Here is a 16,464-nt window from a genome sequence, read left to right on the forward strand (position 1 = left end):
TGTTGTCGTTAAGTAACATTTGTTACAAAATGCTGCTGCTACTACTACTACTACTACTGCTGCTGCTGCTACTACTACTACTACTACTACTAGAACTACTTTTACTATTATAACACACACACACACTCACACACACACACACACACACACACATATATATATATATACACTCACGCACACACAACAAATGAAACATCATCCTTATTGCTCCAAGCCCCACATTTATTGAATTCCAATTAATTACGTTAACAAGTCGGCAATAACTATCTTCATTATTCTCCTGCTGTTGTTGTTGTTGTTGTCGTCGTTATATAACATTTGTTACAAAATGCTGCTACTACTACTACTGCTGCTGCTGCTGCTACTACTACTGTTACTACTGCTGCTACTACAGCTACTTCTACTATTATAATTGCTAACTACAATTATTTCTTCTACTCACAATAATAATAATTTTTGCTTCCGTTAAAATTGCTATAAGCTATAACTACTAGGACTGAAGCAGCTAGCGTTACTTCAGATACTACAACTATCAATAGTATTTGTAGTAGAAATAGTAATAGTGTTGCTAGCACCCTAATTACAACTACTACGAGATACTTAAACGAATTTCGTAATGGAGTGCAATTTCAACACATTATTCACGAATACACAACACACACATACACATACAAACACATAGGTACTTATACAGAAACAAACACACATACAAACAAACACTCACACACGCATGCATACATACATACATACATACATACATACATACATACATACATACATACATACATACATACATACATACATACATACATACATACATACATACATACATACATACATACATACATGTGTATGATGTAAAGTGAAATGAACATTGTTTTTGATGTGGTGGTCATGACGACCAAGGCATTTGCTTGTAATACGCTCGCTTTCCGATCGTTACAACACAATAACAACAACATTGATAATAATAATAATAATAATTATTATTATTATAACACTAATAATAGTAATATTATTATTATTATATTTTTATTATCATTATCACGATGATTATCATCATTATTAATGCTTCTATTATTATGACTGTTATTATTACCATAAACAAAAATTATGTTTACAATTATTGTCACACAATCATTATCTTCATTTTAATAATAATAATTATTATTTTATTATTATTATTTCTATTTATTAATTATTATTCCTATTTTCCTGTCCATTAGATAGGTCGATGGCAATTTCATTTAATTTGTCCTCCCACTCCAACCAATTGATAGAAAAATATAAAAGTCGATGAAATTGTCCCCACGGCATTGTTCATCCATGTTGTTTTAGTACAATTTCGAGTTATTATTATTACTATTATCAAAACTGTAATAATTTTGTTATTTCTTATTATTATTTTGGTTGTTGTACTACTATTAAGACTACTACACAGGGCCGAGCGGGGGTGACAAAATGGGGCACCGCACGTGGATGGCCAAATTTATAGGGGCAGACAACAATAAAGATAAATGAAGGTGTCGAATTATGATCAACAAATTTTTTTCAAGTTATTTGAGAAAAAATGTATAAATAAAATGAAAAAAAACGATTTTTCGACACAGGCAAAAATTCCCGAGCTAGCTTTATTAGGCAAAGTTTTAAATTTAAACCCTTGCACGTTATCCATTGGTAGATTGCTGGCTTCGCAGCAAATGGACCACTGGTGACGGCGCGACGAATTGGCTGCGGGGACGCGTCGGCTTACTTCCAGAGCACCAACTAGCGGCGCGCTGGCTTGCCGGTTGAACATCCTACCGACGGCCCTATGTCCTCGCCGTGTGATGAATTGGCATTAGTAATGTTGTCAAGTTTCATCAGTTATAATTTTATAGTTGATTATGTTGATTAGATTGAAATTTTATTAAAGTTCTTACGCTTCTTCATGAATAAAAAATTGCGGATTTGATGATTTTCCTAAAAACTATTATTTGTGCCACATTACTTTTTACTACTTTTAATGTCTTTTCGCCAGCAAACTTAGATATCGATTCGAATGATTCCATACCATTGTAATTCGAATTAATTACTTTCAATAGCAAGTACTATTAGAAATATAAATATCTAAGTTGAAAAACGTAAATTTTAAAAAAATTTCGCCGTTGAACACAGCCCGTGCAAGTTATTTTCTTTTTTGCCATGAATAGGCGTGAATCATGGCTTCACACAATGCGAGGATCTATTTGCATTTGAAACCGGTTACTGCAACAGCAGGACCAGTCGCCAAAATCATTAGAACATCACTTCTCAAGATAGAGCTGTTATAATGGATTACTCATAAAATACACTTTCAATGGATTCGTAATTCATAGCTTTCCAAATTTCCCTACACAAAGGTGAGAGCCCGGAGTATGCAGTAGGCTACTACGCAGCAAACAAAACAAATCATGTGTCAATGTCTTAACTTTCTTTCTTTCCCAACTTTACTGCGCACTTGCATTGCTGCATGCATCAATTCATTTTCCATTTTTTTATCTTGCTTCTTCGAGGTTCCAACAGAAAGTTTTAAAATTTTTCATGAAGGACTGACTGACGAATATGACGACCATGACGACGACCATGATGGTGACGAGGATGACGAGGACGATGATGATGATGAGGGTGGTGAGGATGATGATGATAATAGTAGCAGTAACACGAATAGATGTGAATGATACGACACAACTTGAAAAATAAGGACAAAAGAATTAATAAACTATTTCGATGGCAAGCCGATCTGCTGAATATCAAATGAAATGATAACATAAATAACGAGCACACTCAATACATTTATTAATTATTAAATACCTCCGCCATGAAATCATTTCAGCACATCCCTGGTCCTGGGGCCATTGCCTATAATCTGCCAACTTAATAATTCAGTGAATCACTCATTCTCCTTTGTCTGTTTATAAATAGATGCTTATTCCTAAATATAGATCGCACACGTGTGCACTTACATCAAGAAACTATGTTATATACATTTTTCCCATTGTTCTTGAATTGTATATGTATTGTGTAATAGATTCTAAATGAATTTAATTGTACCGTGTTTTGTGTGTGAGTATGTACGCGCGTGTTTGTTTGTGTGTGTATGTGCGTGCGTGTGGTCTTCAGTATGGCGTACTTTTGGCGCCAAAGTTGTTTTGACACACTTCAAACAGTAGAGCCTTAGGAAGGGAGATGATTTACAGAGGGGGTCATAAAGGCGATGTTGTGTTGTGGTATTGTGGAAAGTTGAAGCAGGTAGGCTGTTGTTGTAGTTGTTGCTGCTGCTGCTGTTGTGTTGTTTAAGATGCTGTTGCTGCTGTTGAGTGTTGTTGTTGCTGATGTTACTGTTGTCGTTGTTGTGTTGTTGCTGCTGTTGTTGCTGCTGTTGTTGTTGTGTTGCTGCTGTTGTTGTTGTGTTGCTGCTGTTGTTTATGCTGCTGCTGTTGTTGTTTTTGTAAATGTCAGGTATCAAATTTCACCGCAATATTTTAACATTTGATAAGCACTGTTAACGCCCGTGACTAAGCAGCTAATGTAGGTCAATGATGTTCTATCGCCTCAAATATATTTAACTAGGTCATTTTTCATTTGAACATAAATTAATTTATCTAGGTCACACGCAAGTCAGTTTTTACGCAATTATATTCAGAATTAATGGTATGTATAAATTAAATGTTTGTGTATAAGCAGTTAATTTAATTTTGCTAAATGTGTTGCAACACTTATTGTATTGTAATTTTAGTCAAATAACCGAGTTTAAATTTTAGCAAGAGTAATGAATTAATTGCAACATTTTTAACACAAGGGTATGATTTATCAAAAGAAGCTTATTCAAATGAATCTTGAATTTGGATAATCGAAAATACGTTTGCCGACCGGCAAATAAATTTCATGTATGAATAAGTGGTTATGAGGGTGCTATTAAAAATGAAGCTACGATTGGTTGGTTAGTTGGCAGTATCGTATGTGTAACATTGTTGTAGTTTAGGTAACGTTTCTAAAGCCGCTTCTTTATTATGTTAGTGGTAAGGTGCTAATATTTGTAAAATTAATTTGTAAATTATTTCATTAAATTTTTTGATCAAGAATAATTTATCTAAAATGATTTTTTTTTTGTAAAATTGTTGGAATTATTTTAAAGCGCATATGTTGACTCTGCGTTGTGTCAAAGAAAAAAAAGCAATGTCTGAAAATGTCGGAAAATATTTGATGGTCCTTGCTATCAGTATCAGTATCAACGTTGTAACCAAATTCGGAATTGCTGTTCCAAAACGGTTAGACCATATTTCTCAGTTCCCAAAAAAAATTTACATCATGGATTATATCATTATAAGAATGAAAAAGAAATATTGAAAAGGATATTTTCCTGCTTGCCGCAGTTTTACTAGGTGTGTTCGTTTTGTTTCTCATACATATGGCTTGCCAGGTTCTGCTACGTAATAACCATATTATACCCCACATCATATATCTAATTATATAAATTTATACAAAAATTTATACAAATAGTAATAACTTATCTATATATTTATATGTATATTATATATATATATATATATATATACATACACACACATACATGTATCGTTAACCTTCAATAATTCTGTGACGAACATCGAAGTGTTGATATGACAAGTTGCAGGTATTTCTAAAAAATTTCGAATGAGACCTTCACACACACACACACACACACACGCACACACACACACGCAGTGACGCAGAGTATTTGAAAGAAATTTTTCATGACGTCATATGATGAATGAAGTGACCTGGTTTGATGATTATATGGAAAACTGGAGATATCCACAATTGTTTTCTCATTAAATCCTCTACATTCGTTGGCGTTTGAGAGTGTTAGAGAGATTCATATAGGCACGCTCACGCACGCTCGTTTATGAATATATAAAATGCGTGTGCATGTTTGTACTTGTGTATATTTGTGTATGTTTGTCTGTGTGTATGTCTGTGTTTGTGCATGTTAGTGCGATTGTGTGTATGAAAGTGTGTGGTATGTTTATGTGTGTCTTTATAAGTACACATGTGTTTCCATGTTCACGTTTATTAGAGTGTTGGTACGGAAGTATGAAGTCTGCATGGATACAGAAGAGAAAGAGGAGAAAATGTTTTGTTAGTCACGGAAAATGACGTGTGGTTGACGTCGTCATTGTCACTAATCATAAAAAGACGCCTGCTCCAAATATCATCTAACATTTTCGTCAAGGTTGCCATTGGCGTCGTCGTCTTCGTCAGCATTTTTTTCATCAATAATAGTCACCTAATTTGTTGTCTTCTCCTTTGTCATCATAATTCACTCACTCGTTATCATCCTAACCTACTTTATCGACTCTATTTCTATTCCTCCTTCTACTTTTTTCTTCTTCATCCTCATCGTTATTATCTCTTTCTTCATCACCATCTTCCCCATCATCATTTTCGTCGTTACCATCTTTATCATTGTCATTATTAACATTTTCATTATCGTCATCATGGTCATTTTCATCATAATAATCAACAGAATCATAGTCGTCAACCTACAACGGCATAATTTACGACTTCTATTGTCTTCATGCAAGTGACGGCAAAGCATGTGCACTCAATGTGACGCATTATTCATACAATGTGCATACATACGTACATACATACATACATACATACATACATACATACATACATACATGCATACATACATACATACATACATACATACATACATACATACATACATACATACATACATACATACATACATACATCGTGCAGTTTGGACATAATCCCTACGCATATCTTTAAAAGATACTTGGACTCGTTTGTCTGTTTTCTGACGAGTTTTTTAAACCTTTGTTTACGCGTTGGTAAATTTCCTTCTAACTGTAAGCACACGATAATTCAACCGATTTTGAAAAAAGCAAACTCAGATGCAAATGAGGAGAGTAATTACAGACCAGTATCAAACTTTTCCTTTGTTTCAAAGGTTTTGGAGCGTGTTGTTCTTGATTTCCTGATGAATTATCTAACGACAAACAATTTAATGCCACTTAACCAATCGGCCTACTGATGCTACCATTCAACTGAAACTGCATTGCTTCCGGTGGTTTGGAACAGTTTACCGGCGTTTCTAAGAAGATCAGATCTATCATTGTTTTTGTTTAAAAAGGAGCTGAAAAGTCATTTTTTTGCCAATTTAACAATGTCTTTGTCTTCGATTGACTAATGTTTTGTTTGTTCATTTATTTAGGGAGTGCTTTTGAGATCTTTTTTTGTAGTTAGCGCTCTACAAATTGACTTGTAATAATAATACATATATACATACATACAAATATGTATGTATGCATGCATGCATGCATACACACATATTTACATACATTCATACATACATACACTTATATAGACATACATACACACGTATTATCATTCTTATATTTATACGGAAACGCAATCATACATACGTATATCCATAATGACTTTTTCGTGTACAAACTTGTTTGCGTACATAATCGAACATACGCAAACATACGCGTTAAATACACTCAAACACACACGCACACGCAAAACACTTACACACAAACGCAAAACACACACACACAAATATATATATTTCTCATCTAATGTTCAGATTAACTTTGTATCGAAAAGCACGCCTGCATTAATTATACATTATATATATATATATATATATATATATATATATATATATACATACACACACGTGTATGTGTGTGTGCGTGTGTGTGTGAGTGTTATATAGAATATTCATACGTATATACGTACATGCATATTCATGACATAAATATATACGTGAAATAAATGCACAGAATTATAAAAATATATACTTTTATGTTTGTGTTGGTGTGTTTTTTTTCTTTCGAATAACATTTTTGTCTTTCATAGGGAAGAAATAAGAGAGAAATGATCGTTTGCCATTTAGTTGGGCTGTACCGCAGTACCGTCTTTGGACTGGCTGTCCATTTTCATTTCAGTAATTAATTTCTCAAGAGGGTAGAATAATTTTTGTATGTTTGTTTTAGTTTAAAAGTGAAATTAAACTTTGAGATGTGTTTTGAAATATAATAAAATGGTATAATGTACAGCAATCAACTGATAAATAGTGTAATAAATTATCATTCTAAAATTACGTACATATCTGGGTTGAGGCTTTAAAGCACATTGATAGGTTGATGTTAATTTAGATAGAAAAAAGTTTAATGTAAATTTTCCACACTTAAAAAAATACTACTGTAACAAGCAATAGATCATTTTAACAGGATTCTGACGATCAAAAAAGCAACAACAACAAAGACATTAACAACAAAGATAAAATAATAATTAATTATATCAACAACAACAGAACTGATAGAAGCATTGAAACATTTGAAATATAAGAAATGATATGGAAGTTGAGAAAGCGAAAGCAACATCAATTGCAACTACATCAACAAAAACAACATCAACGTCATCACCATTGTCAACGACAACATCAACACCAACAGCAAGATTTATGACAACTACAAAAACAACAACAACAAAAACAACATCAAAGACCACAACATCAACAATCCCACGGGTGGCAAAATCAAGAGCAGCAACGGTTATAACAACAACAACATCAGCAACAGAGACCATACCAGCGACAACATCATCAACAAAAACAGTAACCACAGCTGCAACAACAACAGCTTGCACTGACCTCCTATACAAACGACCTCGATCAGCTTGGGTCAGTGCCAGAAAAAGAAACAATACCGTCACCGATATTTACAGCGATAAACATAACAGCAGCAGTTCCAATAACGAGAGTAATTATTATCGCACCGAACTTGATTTCAGAAACTGCACTGCAGTCGATGACTTGAAGAGAGAACGAGAACAATGCTGCAACAATGACAACAACAAAAATGTTGACGACGATGACGACGATGAAGGAAGCAGCGAGGACGAGTGGGATAGCTTGGATGAAGAGATCGAAGCATTCAACAAATCCAGGGCCGTCGAATTACTAGAGGAGCTCAAATTATCGAAGCGAAAATCAAAGAAAGGCGAAAATTTTTTGAATGGCCAGCTGCACAAGTCAAAATCTCACGCTAACTTTGGGAATAGATTGAATAGAAGCGCAGCGATTGAAGAAGAATTTGTGATTGAAGTGAGAGACAGTGATGGTAATGACGACAACGATGATGGCGACAATGGATTTCACAAATCAGCTTCATCTCACACCGCATCCAACACGTGCCAAAATAATGATGCTAAGTTTCACCAACAAGGTCAACATCATCAACAACATCTCAAACATCAAGAACATTATTACAATCAGGAACAACTTTTGCAGCAGCAGCAGCAGCAACATTTTCAGCAGCATCAAAACAAAACAATTTCACAAGATGTCATCCCGCTAAACGTCCATGTTACAGGTTACATTATCTAGATTGATTATTATTAATATTTATTAATATGATTAATTTTTATTACTATTAATGTGTATTTTCATTAAAAACGTTACCGTAACTCTTTTCATTTTTCCTGAAACCGTACAGACCACGACAACAATACGCGAAACAGAAGTTTGAAAAAAGGTGCTAAAAATTTTGAGAAAGAGCACCATTCGAGATCCTTTTCAGACAAGGGACCAAGTGGGAAGAACAAATCCCAACGTGTCGTTGATAGGAACACAACGCACGCAAACTCCTACAACTCTGATCACCCTCTCCTTGAACTCAACAAACTCAATTGCGACTTATTTGCAGACTTAGCTCAAATCAAACGAAATTTAACCGAAAGGTATTCAATTCGGTTGAATGTTTGTGAAATGGTTTTATAAAAAATTTTCAACAGAGCTTCTTATTTTACTTGGTAGTGTTTTTTTATTGATAAATAAATGTAAAACTGCTTGCATGAAGATCTATACACTACATGGTTACATACAATTGCGCTGTAGTGAGCTGTCTCCTTGCATAATAACAATCGTCACAACGAACCTCCATAAATTGTGCATATCAATCGATGTGCGTACAAATTTTATATACGTATGTGTAATAACTCAAGGAATTGCTCTGGAGTACGCAAATATAAATAAATATAAATAAATAATGGGCTTAAACGTAAGTTATATATTCCCGCCCATATCAAAATAGCATTAAAAGACAACAAAAAGCAATCAAACAACAATACACAGCTAGACCGCAACCAAACAGGGCCGCTGTGCATTTAAATTATTTCATCATTTTACTGACTATAAGCATGGCTTCAAGTTGAATTTTTTAACTTTTGTCAAAACATCTTTAGACATAAAATAATGGCCACACCAATTTTATTGAATAGCCGTCATTAATATTATCTTCAAAATATATTTAGAAATTAATTTAATTCACATTAAAAACAAAAATTTGATAACCGAAAACAGATGCAGCCTCTGGAACGGTAGGAAATCCAGCATCCACGACGAACTCTCCTTATCAGACCAGTACCAACACTTTCTCCCCTTAAGACCAAACTTGCGTAAAGTTTCTCTCCCGCCTCTATCTGTCAACGATTCGGATTCAAAACTAGCGCTCAGTGGTTCAGATTCAAAACCAAAATCTCACTGCGTATCACCTAGAAAGCTGAACCAATCCAACCAAAAAAAGAAATCAAAAGATAGCAGCAGAACATCAATGAAAGGCTTCAAACTCAATCCGCTAAATATGCAAACAAGACTTAGTGAGATCAACGTGGACGGCAACGTTTTGAACGATAACGTGGATGATGACGAGTTGTTGAAGATTAACAACGGGCGACGAGGCTCTCTGAAACCATTGTTCAGAGATTCTGTTGAAAATATTAGCAATAACAATTTAAAACTAAATACTACAAAATTATCAAGTATATTTAATGAAGACGACGACGACGATGCGATTCGTTCTGGGAGGGCCTCTACCGAAAGATGCTCAGAATTCAGGACTAAGAAAAAGTTTTTAAAGAAGTTTCAAAACTTTTATTGCAACGACAACAGTTCACACGATAACGACGAATTAAAACCTTCGAGAATACCACGGCACGAAGATGCGTGCCAAGCAGATAACCTCAACTCCTCACGCCAATCCAAACTTGACAAGTCCTTAGACAGTGAGAAACAATCGAACAATCCAACAAATTCATCCAGAACGACCAGCAAATTAAAATGTGGAAACGACGCAGAAAACGAACACGCTACGCACATTGCGGTTGCGACGGAACGTTTCCCTAACACTTCACAGACGGACGACTGGAAGGCTAAATCGTTAGCGGAGTTCTGGCACGAAACAGAATTAGATCTAGACGCATTTTGATGATTACAACTCAATAACACATTAGAAGACCGAATCAACAAAATATTTTTTTTTATTAAAAAATATATTAACATGACAAATAAACAAGTGTTCTATGTACAAAAAGTCAAACATTGAAAAAAAACAAAATAGTTGATGTTGAATTTTTTCCTTTAAATAAAAATTTTATTAACACCTAAATTGGATTATTATATAGATCATCATAAATCGACTTTTGTACCAACGAGTGGTATGGCTTTTAATTCAGTTTTCATGCAGAGATATTCCCCTAAGACAGTCATAACAATGGCATTCATACAGGTCAGCAACCACCAGAATATGGAGGTGGATAGGTATTTGTTAACAGACCAGCATATTATTACGTGTAGAATGTATACAGTGGCTGTGAAATCCCAACATAATTTTGTTCGCTGAATGACATACCACAAGCCCAAACTCCTGCAATTCAATATTACGGTTCAGTATGTATTATTTCACATCAATTATTATTTAATTACAAATATTAACATTGCAATTAATTTAATTTTTGAGGAAACTTGTTATTAACATGTATAAGACAAAATGATGGCTGACCCGATTAATGAATTTAAGAATGTGGCCGCAATCAAGAGTTCTCCTCGCACATCTCGGAAGTTTAGCATCTTTTAAAAATTGAATTGTTATTAGGAAAATGGTTTTATGTTTATTAAAATTTAAATAAGTTATAAAAATATTGAATTTCTTTAATTTAAATAACAAACACAAATTATCATTTATTCGAACAGAAGATAAATAAATATATTGTAACAGTTAGGATTGTAGTTAAGTTTATATTATAGTTTTCCGTTTTATAATAATTATGTGATAGCAAATCTTAACTAAAAATATACAGCCAAACTGATTTTGTTTACAGAACTTTTTAACTATAGCAAAATTAATATTTAACTCAAGCTAACTCAAGCCATTTAGCCTGAATTTTAGGCTTCTTCCTTCAGCTCAAAAAGTCAATACTCGTTTAGTTTTTTTACCTTCTGTTTTCATAATTCTACAAAATTGTAATCAAATCTTTTTCGATTAACGTGGTTGAACCATCTTAACTTATCCTGTCAGCACATCGCCAAAACTTTTTTCTTTTCTTTTTTAGCACAAATACATTACAAATTTCAATTCTCTCTAGTCTCCTTTTAATATTATCCACTAAAATGGACTACATTTTTTCAAAATACAAATACCACACCTTCCCTCTTTAACTCATAAATAAATGATTGGTTACTTACTTTCTTCAATCCTATTGAAATTTCATTTCATGACTGAGTTGTTCTAAATATTCTGATATTGATTTAATGTAATATTATAATATTATTATTGAAACAATAAATTAAATTTGTTGATTGACTTGATATGAAACAAAGAGAAAAAAAACTTCAAAATTATTTTTTTAAATTTTAGAGATAGATTAAAAAACGGATCCATTGGTCCCATTCAATCATTCATGATGATTAATTCATTTATTTATTATTTTATTTATTTGATGAATCAATTAGAAAGCAAAAGCAACCAGCCTGATAGGAAAACATTTGGTCAAGAGAGTGTAGTGATCCGGTTACTAAATCAACGAATAATGTACAGAAACCAAATCCAAAGTAAAAAATACATTGCATGGTGATGATTTGGGAGATGATGAGTATTGGGTCCCATGAAGTGCTCCTGAACTGAGCAGCCATTTTTAAAAATTAAAAAAAAAACAAAAAGTTTAATTACCAGTATTTAAAATGTATTAGGAATACATTTTTGAGCGATATATTATTAGTTTTTTACGTTCGACTACCACTGAATGACGCGAATAACAGAAAGAAATCCGTCGGCCAGATCAAAACAACGTTAACACTCTTTAAATTAGATTCAATGTTTCATTTTGCTATTAATTTAATGTACATTAAGGTGTCAAAAAGTACCGTTCTAATGACTAGCGCTAGAAAAGCGAATAGCTACGAGCGCTAGCCATTCCATATATATAGCCATTAAATTAAGTAATGGAGTGCTACGAAAACTTGACCAGCATCAGTAAAAGTCAAAACAGCTTTATGTTTTATTTTGTTAATATGTAATCTGGTAGAGACATATATGTAGAATAGATATGAACATAGACGAAGAAACTTCCCATGAATGCGAAAAGGCCAGCTTTAAACAAACACCTATTTTTTAAGTTCTACTCTTTAATTTAGATTCACATAAAGGTTTAGTCTACCTAGAGCATAAAAATATTGTATAAAACTTCAACTTAACGATCTGAGGGTGTTCGCGTTATTATACAACACAACCACACACAATCAATAAACCATGGATATATATAATATATCCATGCAATAAACCCAATTGGAAGATGACGCAATCCTTTTTGCTTCCTCCTCATAACATAAAATGAATGGGTTAATGCCGCTTTTGTCTCCAGTTATGCTTATAATGCAAATTTTTTTTTCAAGTATATAGAAAACTACGATGATGCAAAAATCAGTTTAAAATATTATAATGATGGAACTCTCTACCTCCTTCTTTGATTACTTCTCGATCACTTACGAAGTTCCGAGCGGATCTCAAGACCCATCTGTTTGCAAAATTCATTGAGGAGCGCTGTTGAACATCGCAAAAATAGCGCTTTATAGGCTAATTGATTGATTGATTGATTGATTGATACAATGTTCGCTAGCACGGCGATTTGATGCGCCCAACTTTTTAATTGTTCTTTAGTCTATCACATATAATTAGAATATCATTATATATCAGGTCTATCACTACAACAGCATTATTAATCGTTGCTGAAGTTTCGTTGCTAAAGCAATCAACATTTCGTTATAAGTATCGCTTGCCCGTCTTTGCGGTATGTTGGTTTTTGGTATCAAATATATTTGTTGTTTCAAGAAGTAGTTTTAAGTAACATTTAACAGTTAAAATGAAGTTAACAGAGCAAGTTGTGAGGAATTTTGTTGTCGCGAAAATTTTTCGCGAAAATTCCGACCGAATTAACAGCATGGACTTTTCCACAACTGGAGAAACACTGATTTCAAGTAGTGACGACGACTCTATTATAATATACGACTGCCAGAATGGAACGTGAGTAAATTTTACTTCAACTAATTAAGAAATTAAAGCGCCAACGTATCCCATGGAAACTAAAATTGTTTGCAGGCCAAAGAGGACATTAAACAGCAAGAAATATGGGGTCGACTTGATTAGATACACTCACGCCACTAACACAGCTATACACAGCTCCACCAAAGTTGATGGTAATTTTTAATTAATTATTACTTTTTCTTCAAGTAAAGTTTTACAATATATCAGAAAACTTATTAATTGTATGAGTTGGATATAATATATAATAAAACTATTAAGTTTTTTGACTAAATTATTATTATAACCTAGTGTAGTTTCTATTTGAGTTTGTTTGTTTGAATCAAACCAGGCATATAACTATAACACTGTGTTCAAAAACTTAACCAATGCTTTATTTATATCCCATTCATATGATTATTCTTTTAATAAGTTTTCTGGCCTGTCAGTTTTATTTACTTAATTAAATGGTTTTATTAACTGGGGTTTGATGTTTTCTAATGACAAAAATAAAAGGAGCTGAAAAGTGTATAACTCAAAAAGCAGTGATGTTAGTCAAAAAAAATTTTAGTTTATTTTAAAAGTCTATGCTTAATCAAACTATGATTTATTTAGGTAAAATTTGTTGAATTCTTTCTGCAGTTTTATTTTCAACATTTCTAAAATTCAGTTTTATGAAAATTTTTTTGCAGACACAATCAGATATTTATCACTTCATGACAACAAGTACATAAGATACTTTCAAGGCCATTCAAAAAAGTAAGAAGTAATCCTCATTATAAAAATGTTACTGAGAGTTGAAAGATAACAAAAGTTATTTGAATGTATAACTATTTTCATTAATAATTATTAATTGATTAATTACATAATGATTAATCAATAATATCAATATTCTACGTGCTAATGTGTTGACAGAGTAGTAACTCTCTGTATGTCACCAATCGATGACACATTCTTGTCGGGGTCGTTGGACAAATCAATTCGACTCTGGGATCTCAGATCTCCAAGCTGTCAGGTTCAACTTGTTTTTCTTTTGTTTGTGGTTCTAATTTCGTTGATTAGCATTAACTGAGTTTCTTAATGAACCATCTTAATTTTCATCATTTGATTCAATGATCCAATCTTAATGGTTCTTTTATTTCATTGGACATGCAGGGTTTGATGAATCTTCCTGGTCGACCAGTGGCTGCCTTTGATCCTGAAGGACTGATCTTTGCTGCTGGCATTGCTTCAGAAAGTTTGAAACTTTATGACCTACGCTCCTTTGATAAGGTTCAGTGTCAAACACACTGTTGCTTTTAGCATACATTACTTTATTATTTCAAAACATCGGTTTAAACTTAATGGAAGACTCATAATTTATGAATTGTAGTTGATGTTGAACTGATTGAAAATAAATAATTCCTCTCCCTTCCATTGGTTGCAGGGACCATTTGCAACGTTTCGCATGCAACAAGACAAGGACTGTGATTGGACTGGGATGAAGTTCAGCCCCGACGGCAAACTGATTCTCATTTCCACCAATGGACAGGTCATTCGTTTGATTGATGCTTTCCAGGGCACTCCCATACAGACCTACACTGTTAACAGCTTTTAACTTTTCATTAATAGTTTTCATTAATAGTTTTTCTATTGTAATTTATTATTGTAAGCATTTGTGATGGTATGTCAGTTTAAAATTTTTATTAGCCATTCTGAGCAATGATTTGGGTTCCAATTGCAATATCATTTTTCATGTCAGTTTAGTCTAGACTTTTGCAGTTTGCTAATTATATGCTTATAAATATGATTTTACATTTTTGAAGATCAATGCAAAAGTCTTGATTGATTGAAGTTGTTTAAACATTTTTAATTGTTCAAAACAAGTTATTTTGAAGACAAACCACCTCACCTAACAAATATTTTGAAGGGCCAACTGAATAACAAGGGTTTGCCATTAGAAGCATCATTTAGCCCAGATTCACAATTTGTCTTCAGTGGTTAGTTAGATTTTAAGATTTACCCACGTAAATCTCTCATTAATTAATGTATTTTCCATTAAACAGTTGTACATGTATCCATTTAGTTTTAGTAAGAATTACTACCTGGCTACCTGTTGTTAATTGATTAATTGAATGAACTTTATTGACTGAAGGCTCTACCGATGGCAAGATTCACTGCTGGAACACCGAGACAGGCACCAAGGTGATGACGACGATCTTATTAACAACCATCTTACTATAATATGACCGTGACTTCACCATCGTCATAATCATCTATCATTCTTCATGTCACATTATTATTTAACATCAATGTCACCATCACGGCTTATTTATATATATATATATTTATCTAAATAACTACACATGTACATGACATGACTTTTTCTTCGCCACACATTCGTATACATGTACACCGACATACGTATAGATACGAATAGATACGCACGGGCATACGATACATTACCACACACATACAACCGCAAACATACGCCGACTACAGGTGGTTGTACTGAATAGTGAACACAAACTTCCGGTGCAATGTGTCCAGTTCAACCCTAAGTTTATGATGATGGCCAGCGCATGCTCCAATATGGTAGGCGACCTTTCGCATTTTATTTCCAATAGTGATCTATTCGTTTATTAACCGTTATTTATTTTATATCTTTTTTCCATGATTTTTACGAATTAATAGAAAAGATAAATAACATTCTTTGCAGGCATTCTGGCTGCCACAAGTCGACGAGTAAATGATTTAAAATTAAATTTTATCCTATTTTTTACAATGTTAGAAGAATTATTCTATTCAAGTTACACACGTAATTTTAGATTATTTTGTACGTGAATGTATGTTTTTGTGTGCACATAATAATATGAACAGTTTCAAAGAGATTGTACGCCACACAAGCAGAATGTGATGTGGGTTGGTGGTTTTCAGTTTAATACGTTTCTATGAAGCCCAGTTGTAAATTCAATCATTCACTTATTTAAATGAAAATAAAATGGTGACAAAACTTTCGTAAGAAGCTGGCATCTTCATTTTCGACGCTATCTAACTAAACTTATGCTTCATTAGAATTATAATTATT

General features: G+C 33.2%; 3 protein-coding genes across 3 annotated transcripts; 2 read left to right on the forward strand and 1 right to left on the reverse strand.

Moving 5' to 3' along the window:
• Nucleotides 1-5,498: 5,498 nt before the first annotated feature.
• HELRODRAFT_189759 (hypothetical protein) lies at nt 5,499-10,490 on the forward strand (the record flags this gene model as incomplete). The annotated part of the gene is made up of 5 exons (XM_009032236.1): nt 5,499-5,584; nt 7,500-7,660; nt 7,722-8,417; nt 8,541-8,784; nt 9,407-10,490. 5 exons carry the CDS (start codon nt 5,499-5,501, stop codon nt 10,308-10,310), a joined length of 2,091 nt encoding a protein of 696 aa, XP_009030484.1. The 3' UTR covers nt 10,311-10,490.
• A 20-nt stretch (nt 10,491-10,510) lies between these two features.
• HELRODRAFT_70208 (hypothetical protein) lies at nt 10,511-12,013 on the reverse strand (the record flags this gene model as incomplete). The annotated part of the gene is made up of 4 exons (XM_009031854.1): nt 10,511-10,748; nt 10,884-10,951; nt 11,522-11,565; nt 11,848-12,013. 4 exons carry the CDS (start codon nt 12,011-12,013, stop codon nt 10,511-10,513), a joined length of 516 nt encoding a protein of 171 aa, XP_009030102.1.
• Nucleotides 12,014-13,189: 1,176 nt separating this feature from the next.
• Nucleotides 13,190-16,337, forward strand: HELRODRAFT_189760 (hypothetical protein). The gene is made up of 10 exons (XM_009032237.1): nt 13,190-13,400; nt 13,476-13,573; nt 14,090-14,156; nt 14,313-14,412; nt 14,553-14,669; nt 14,824-14,979; nt 15,307-15,376; nt 15,532-15,581; nt 15,879-15,971; nt 16,096-16,337. The coding sequence occupies exons 1-10, from the start codon at nt 13,240-13,242 to the stop codon at nt 16,123-16,125; spliced, it is 942 nt and encodes a 313-aa protein (XP_009030485.1). The 5' UTR covers nt 13,190-13,239; the 3' UTR covers nt 16,126-16,337.
• Nucleotides 16,338-16,464: the final 127 nt, after the last annotated feature.

This window comes from Helobdella robusta, assembly GCF_000326865.2.
Source record: "Helobdella robusta unplaced genomic scaffold HELROscaffold_8, whole genome shotgun sequence".
NCBI classification, from domain to species: Eukaryota; Metazoa; Annelida; class Clitellata; order Rhynchobdellida; family Glossiphoniidae; genus Helobdella; species Helobdella robusta.

Bases quoted from the DNA above. Each gene is read 5' to 3' on its own strand.
- HELRODRAFT_189760 (XM_009032237.1), top strand. From the start codon at position 13,240: ATGAAGTTAACAGAGCAAGTTGTGAGGAATTTTGTTGTCGCGAAAATT. The intron at 15,582-15,878 runs GTGATGACGACG...CGCCGACTACAG, and splicing joins ACACCGAGACAGGCACCAAG to GTGGTTGTACTGAATAGTGA. The intron at 15,972-16,095 runs GTAGGCGACCTT...CATTCTTTGCAG, and splicing joins CCAGCGCATGCTCCAATATG to GCATTCTGGCTGCCACAAGT.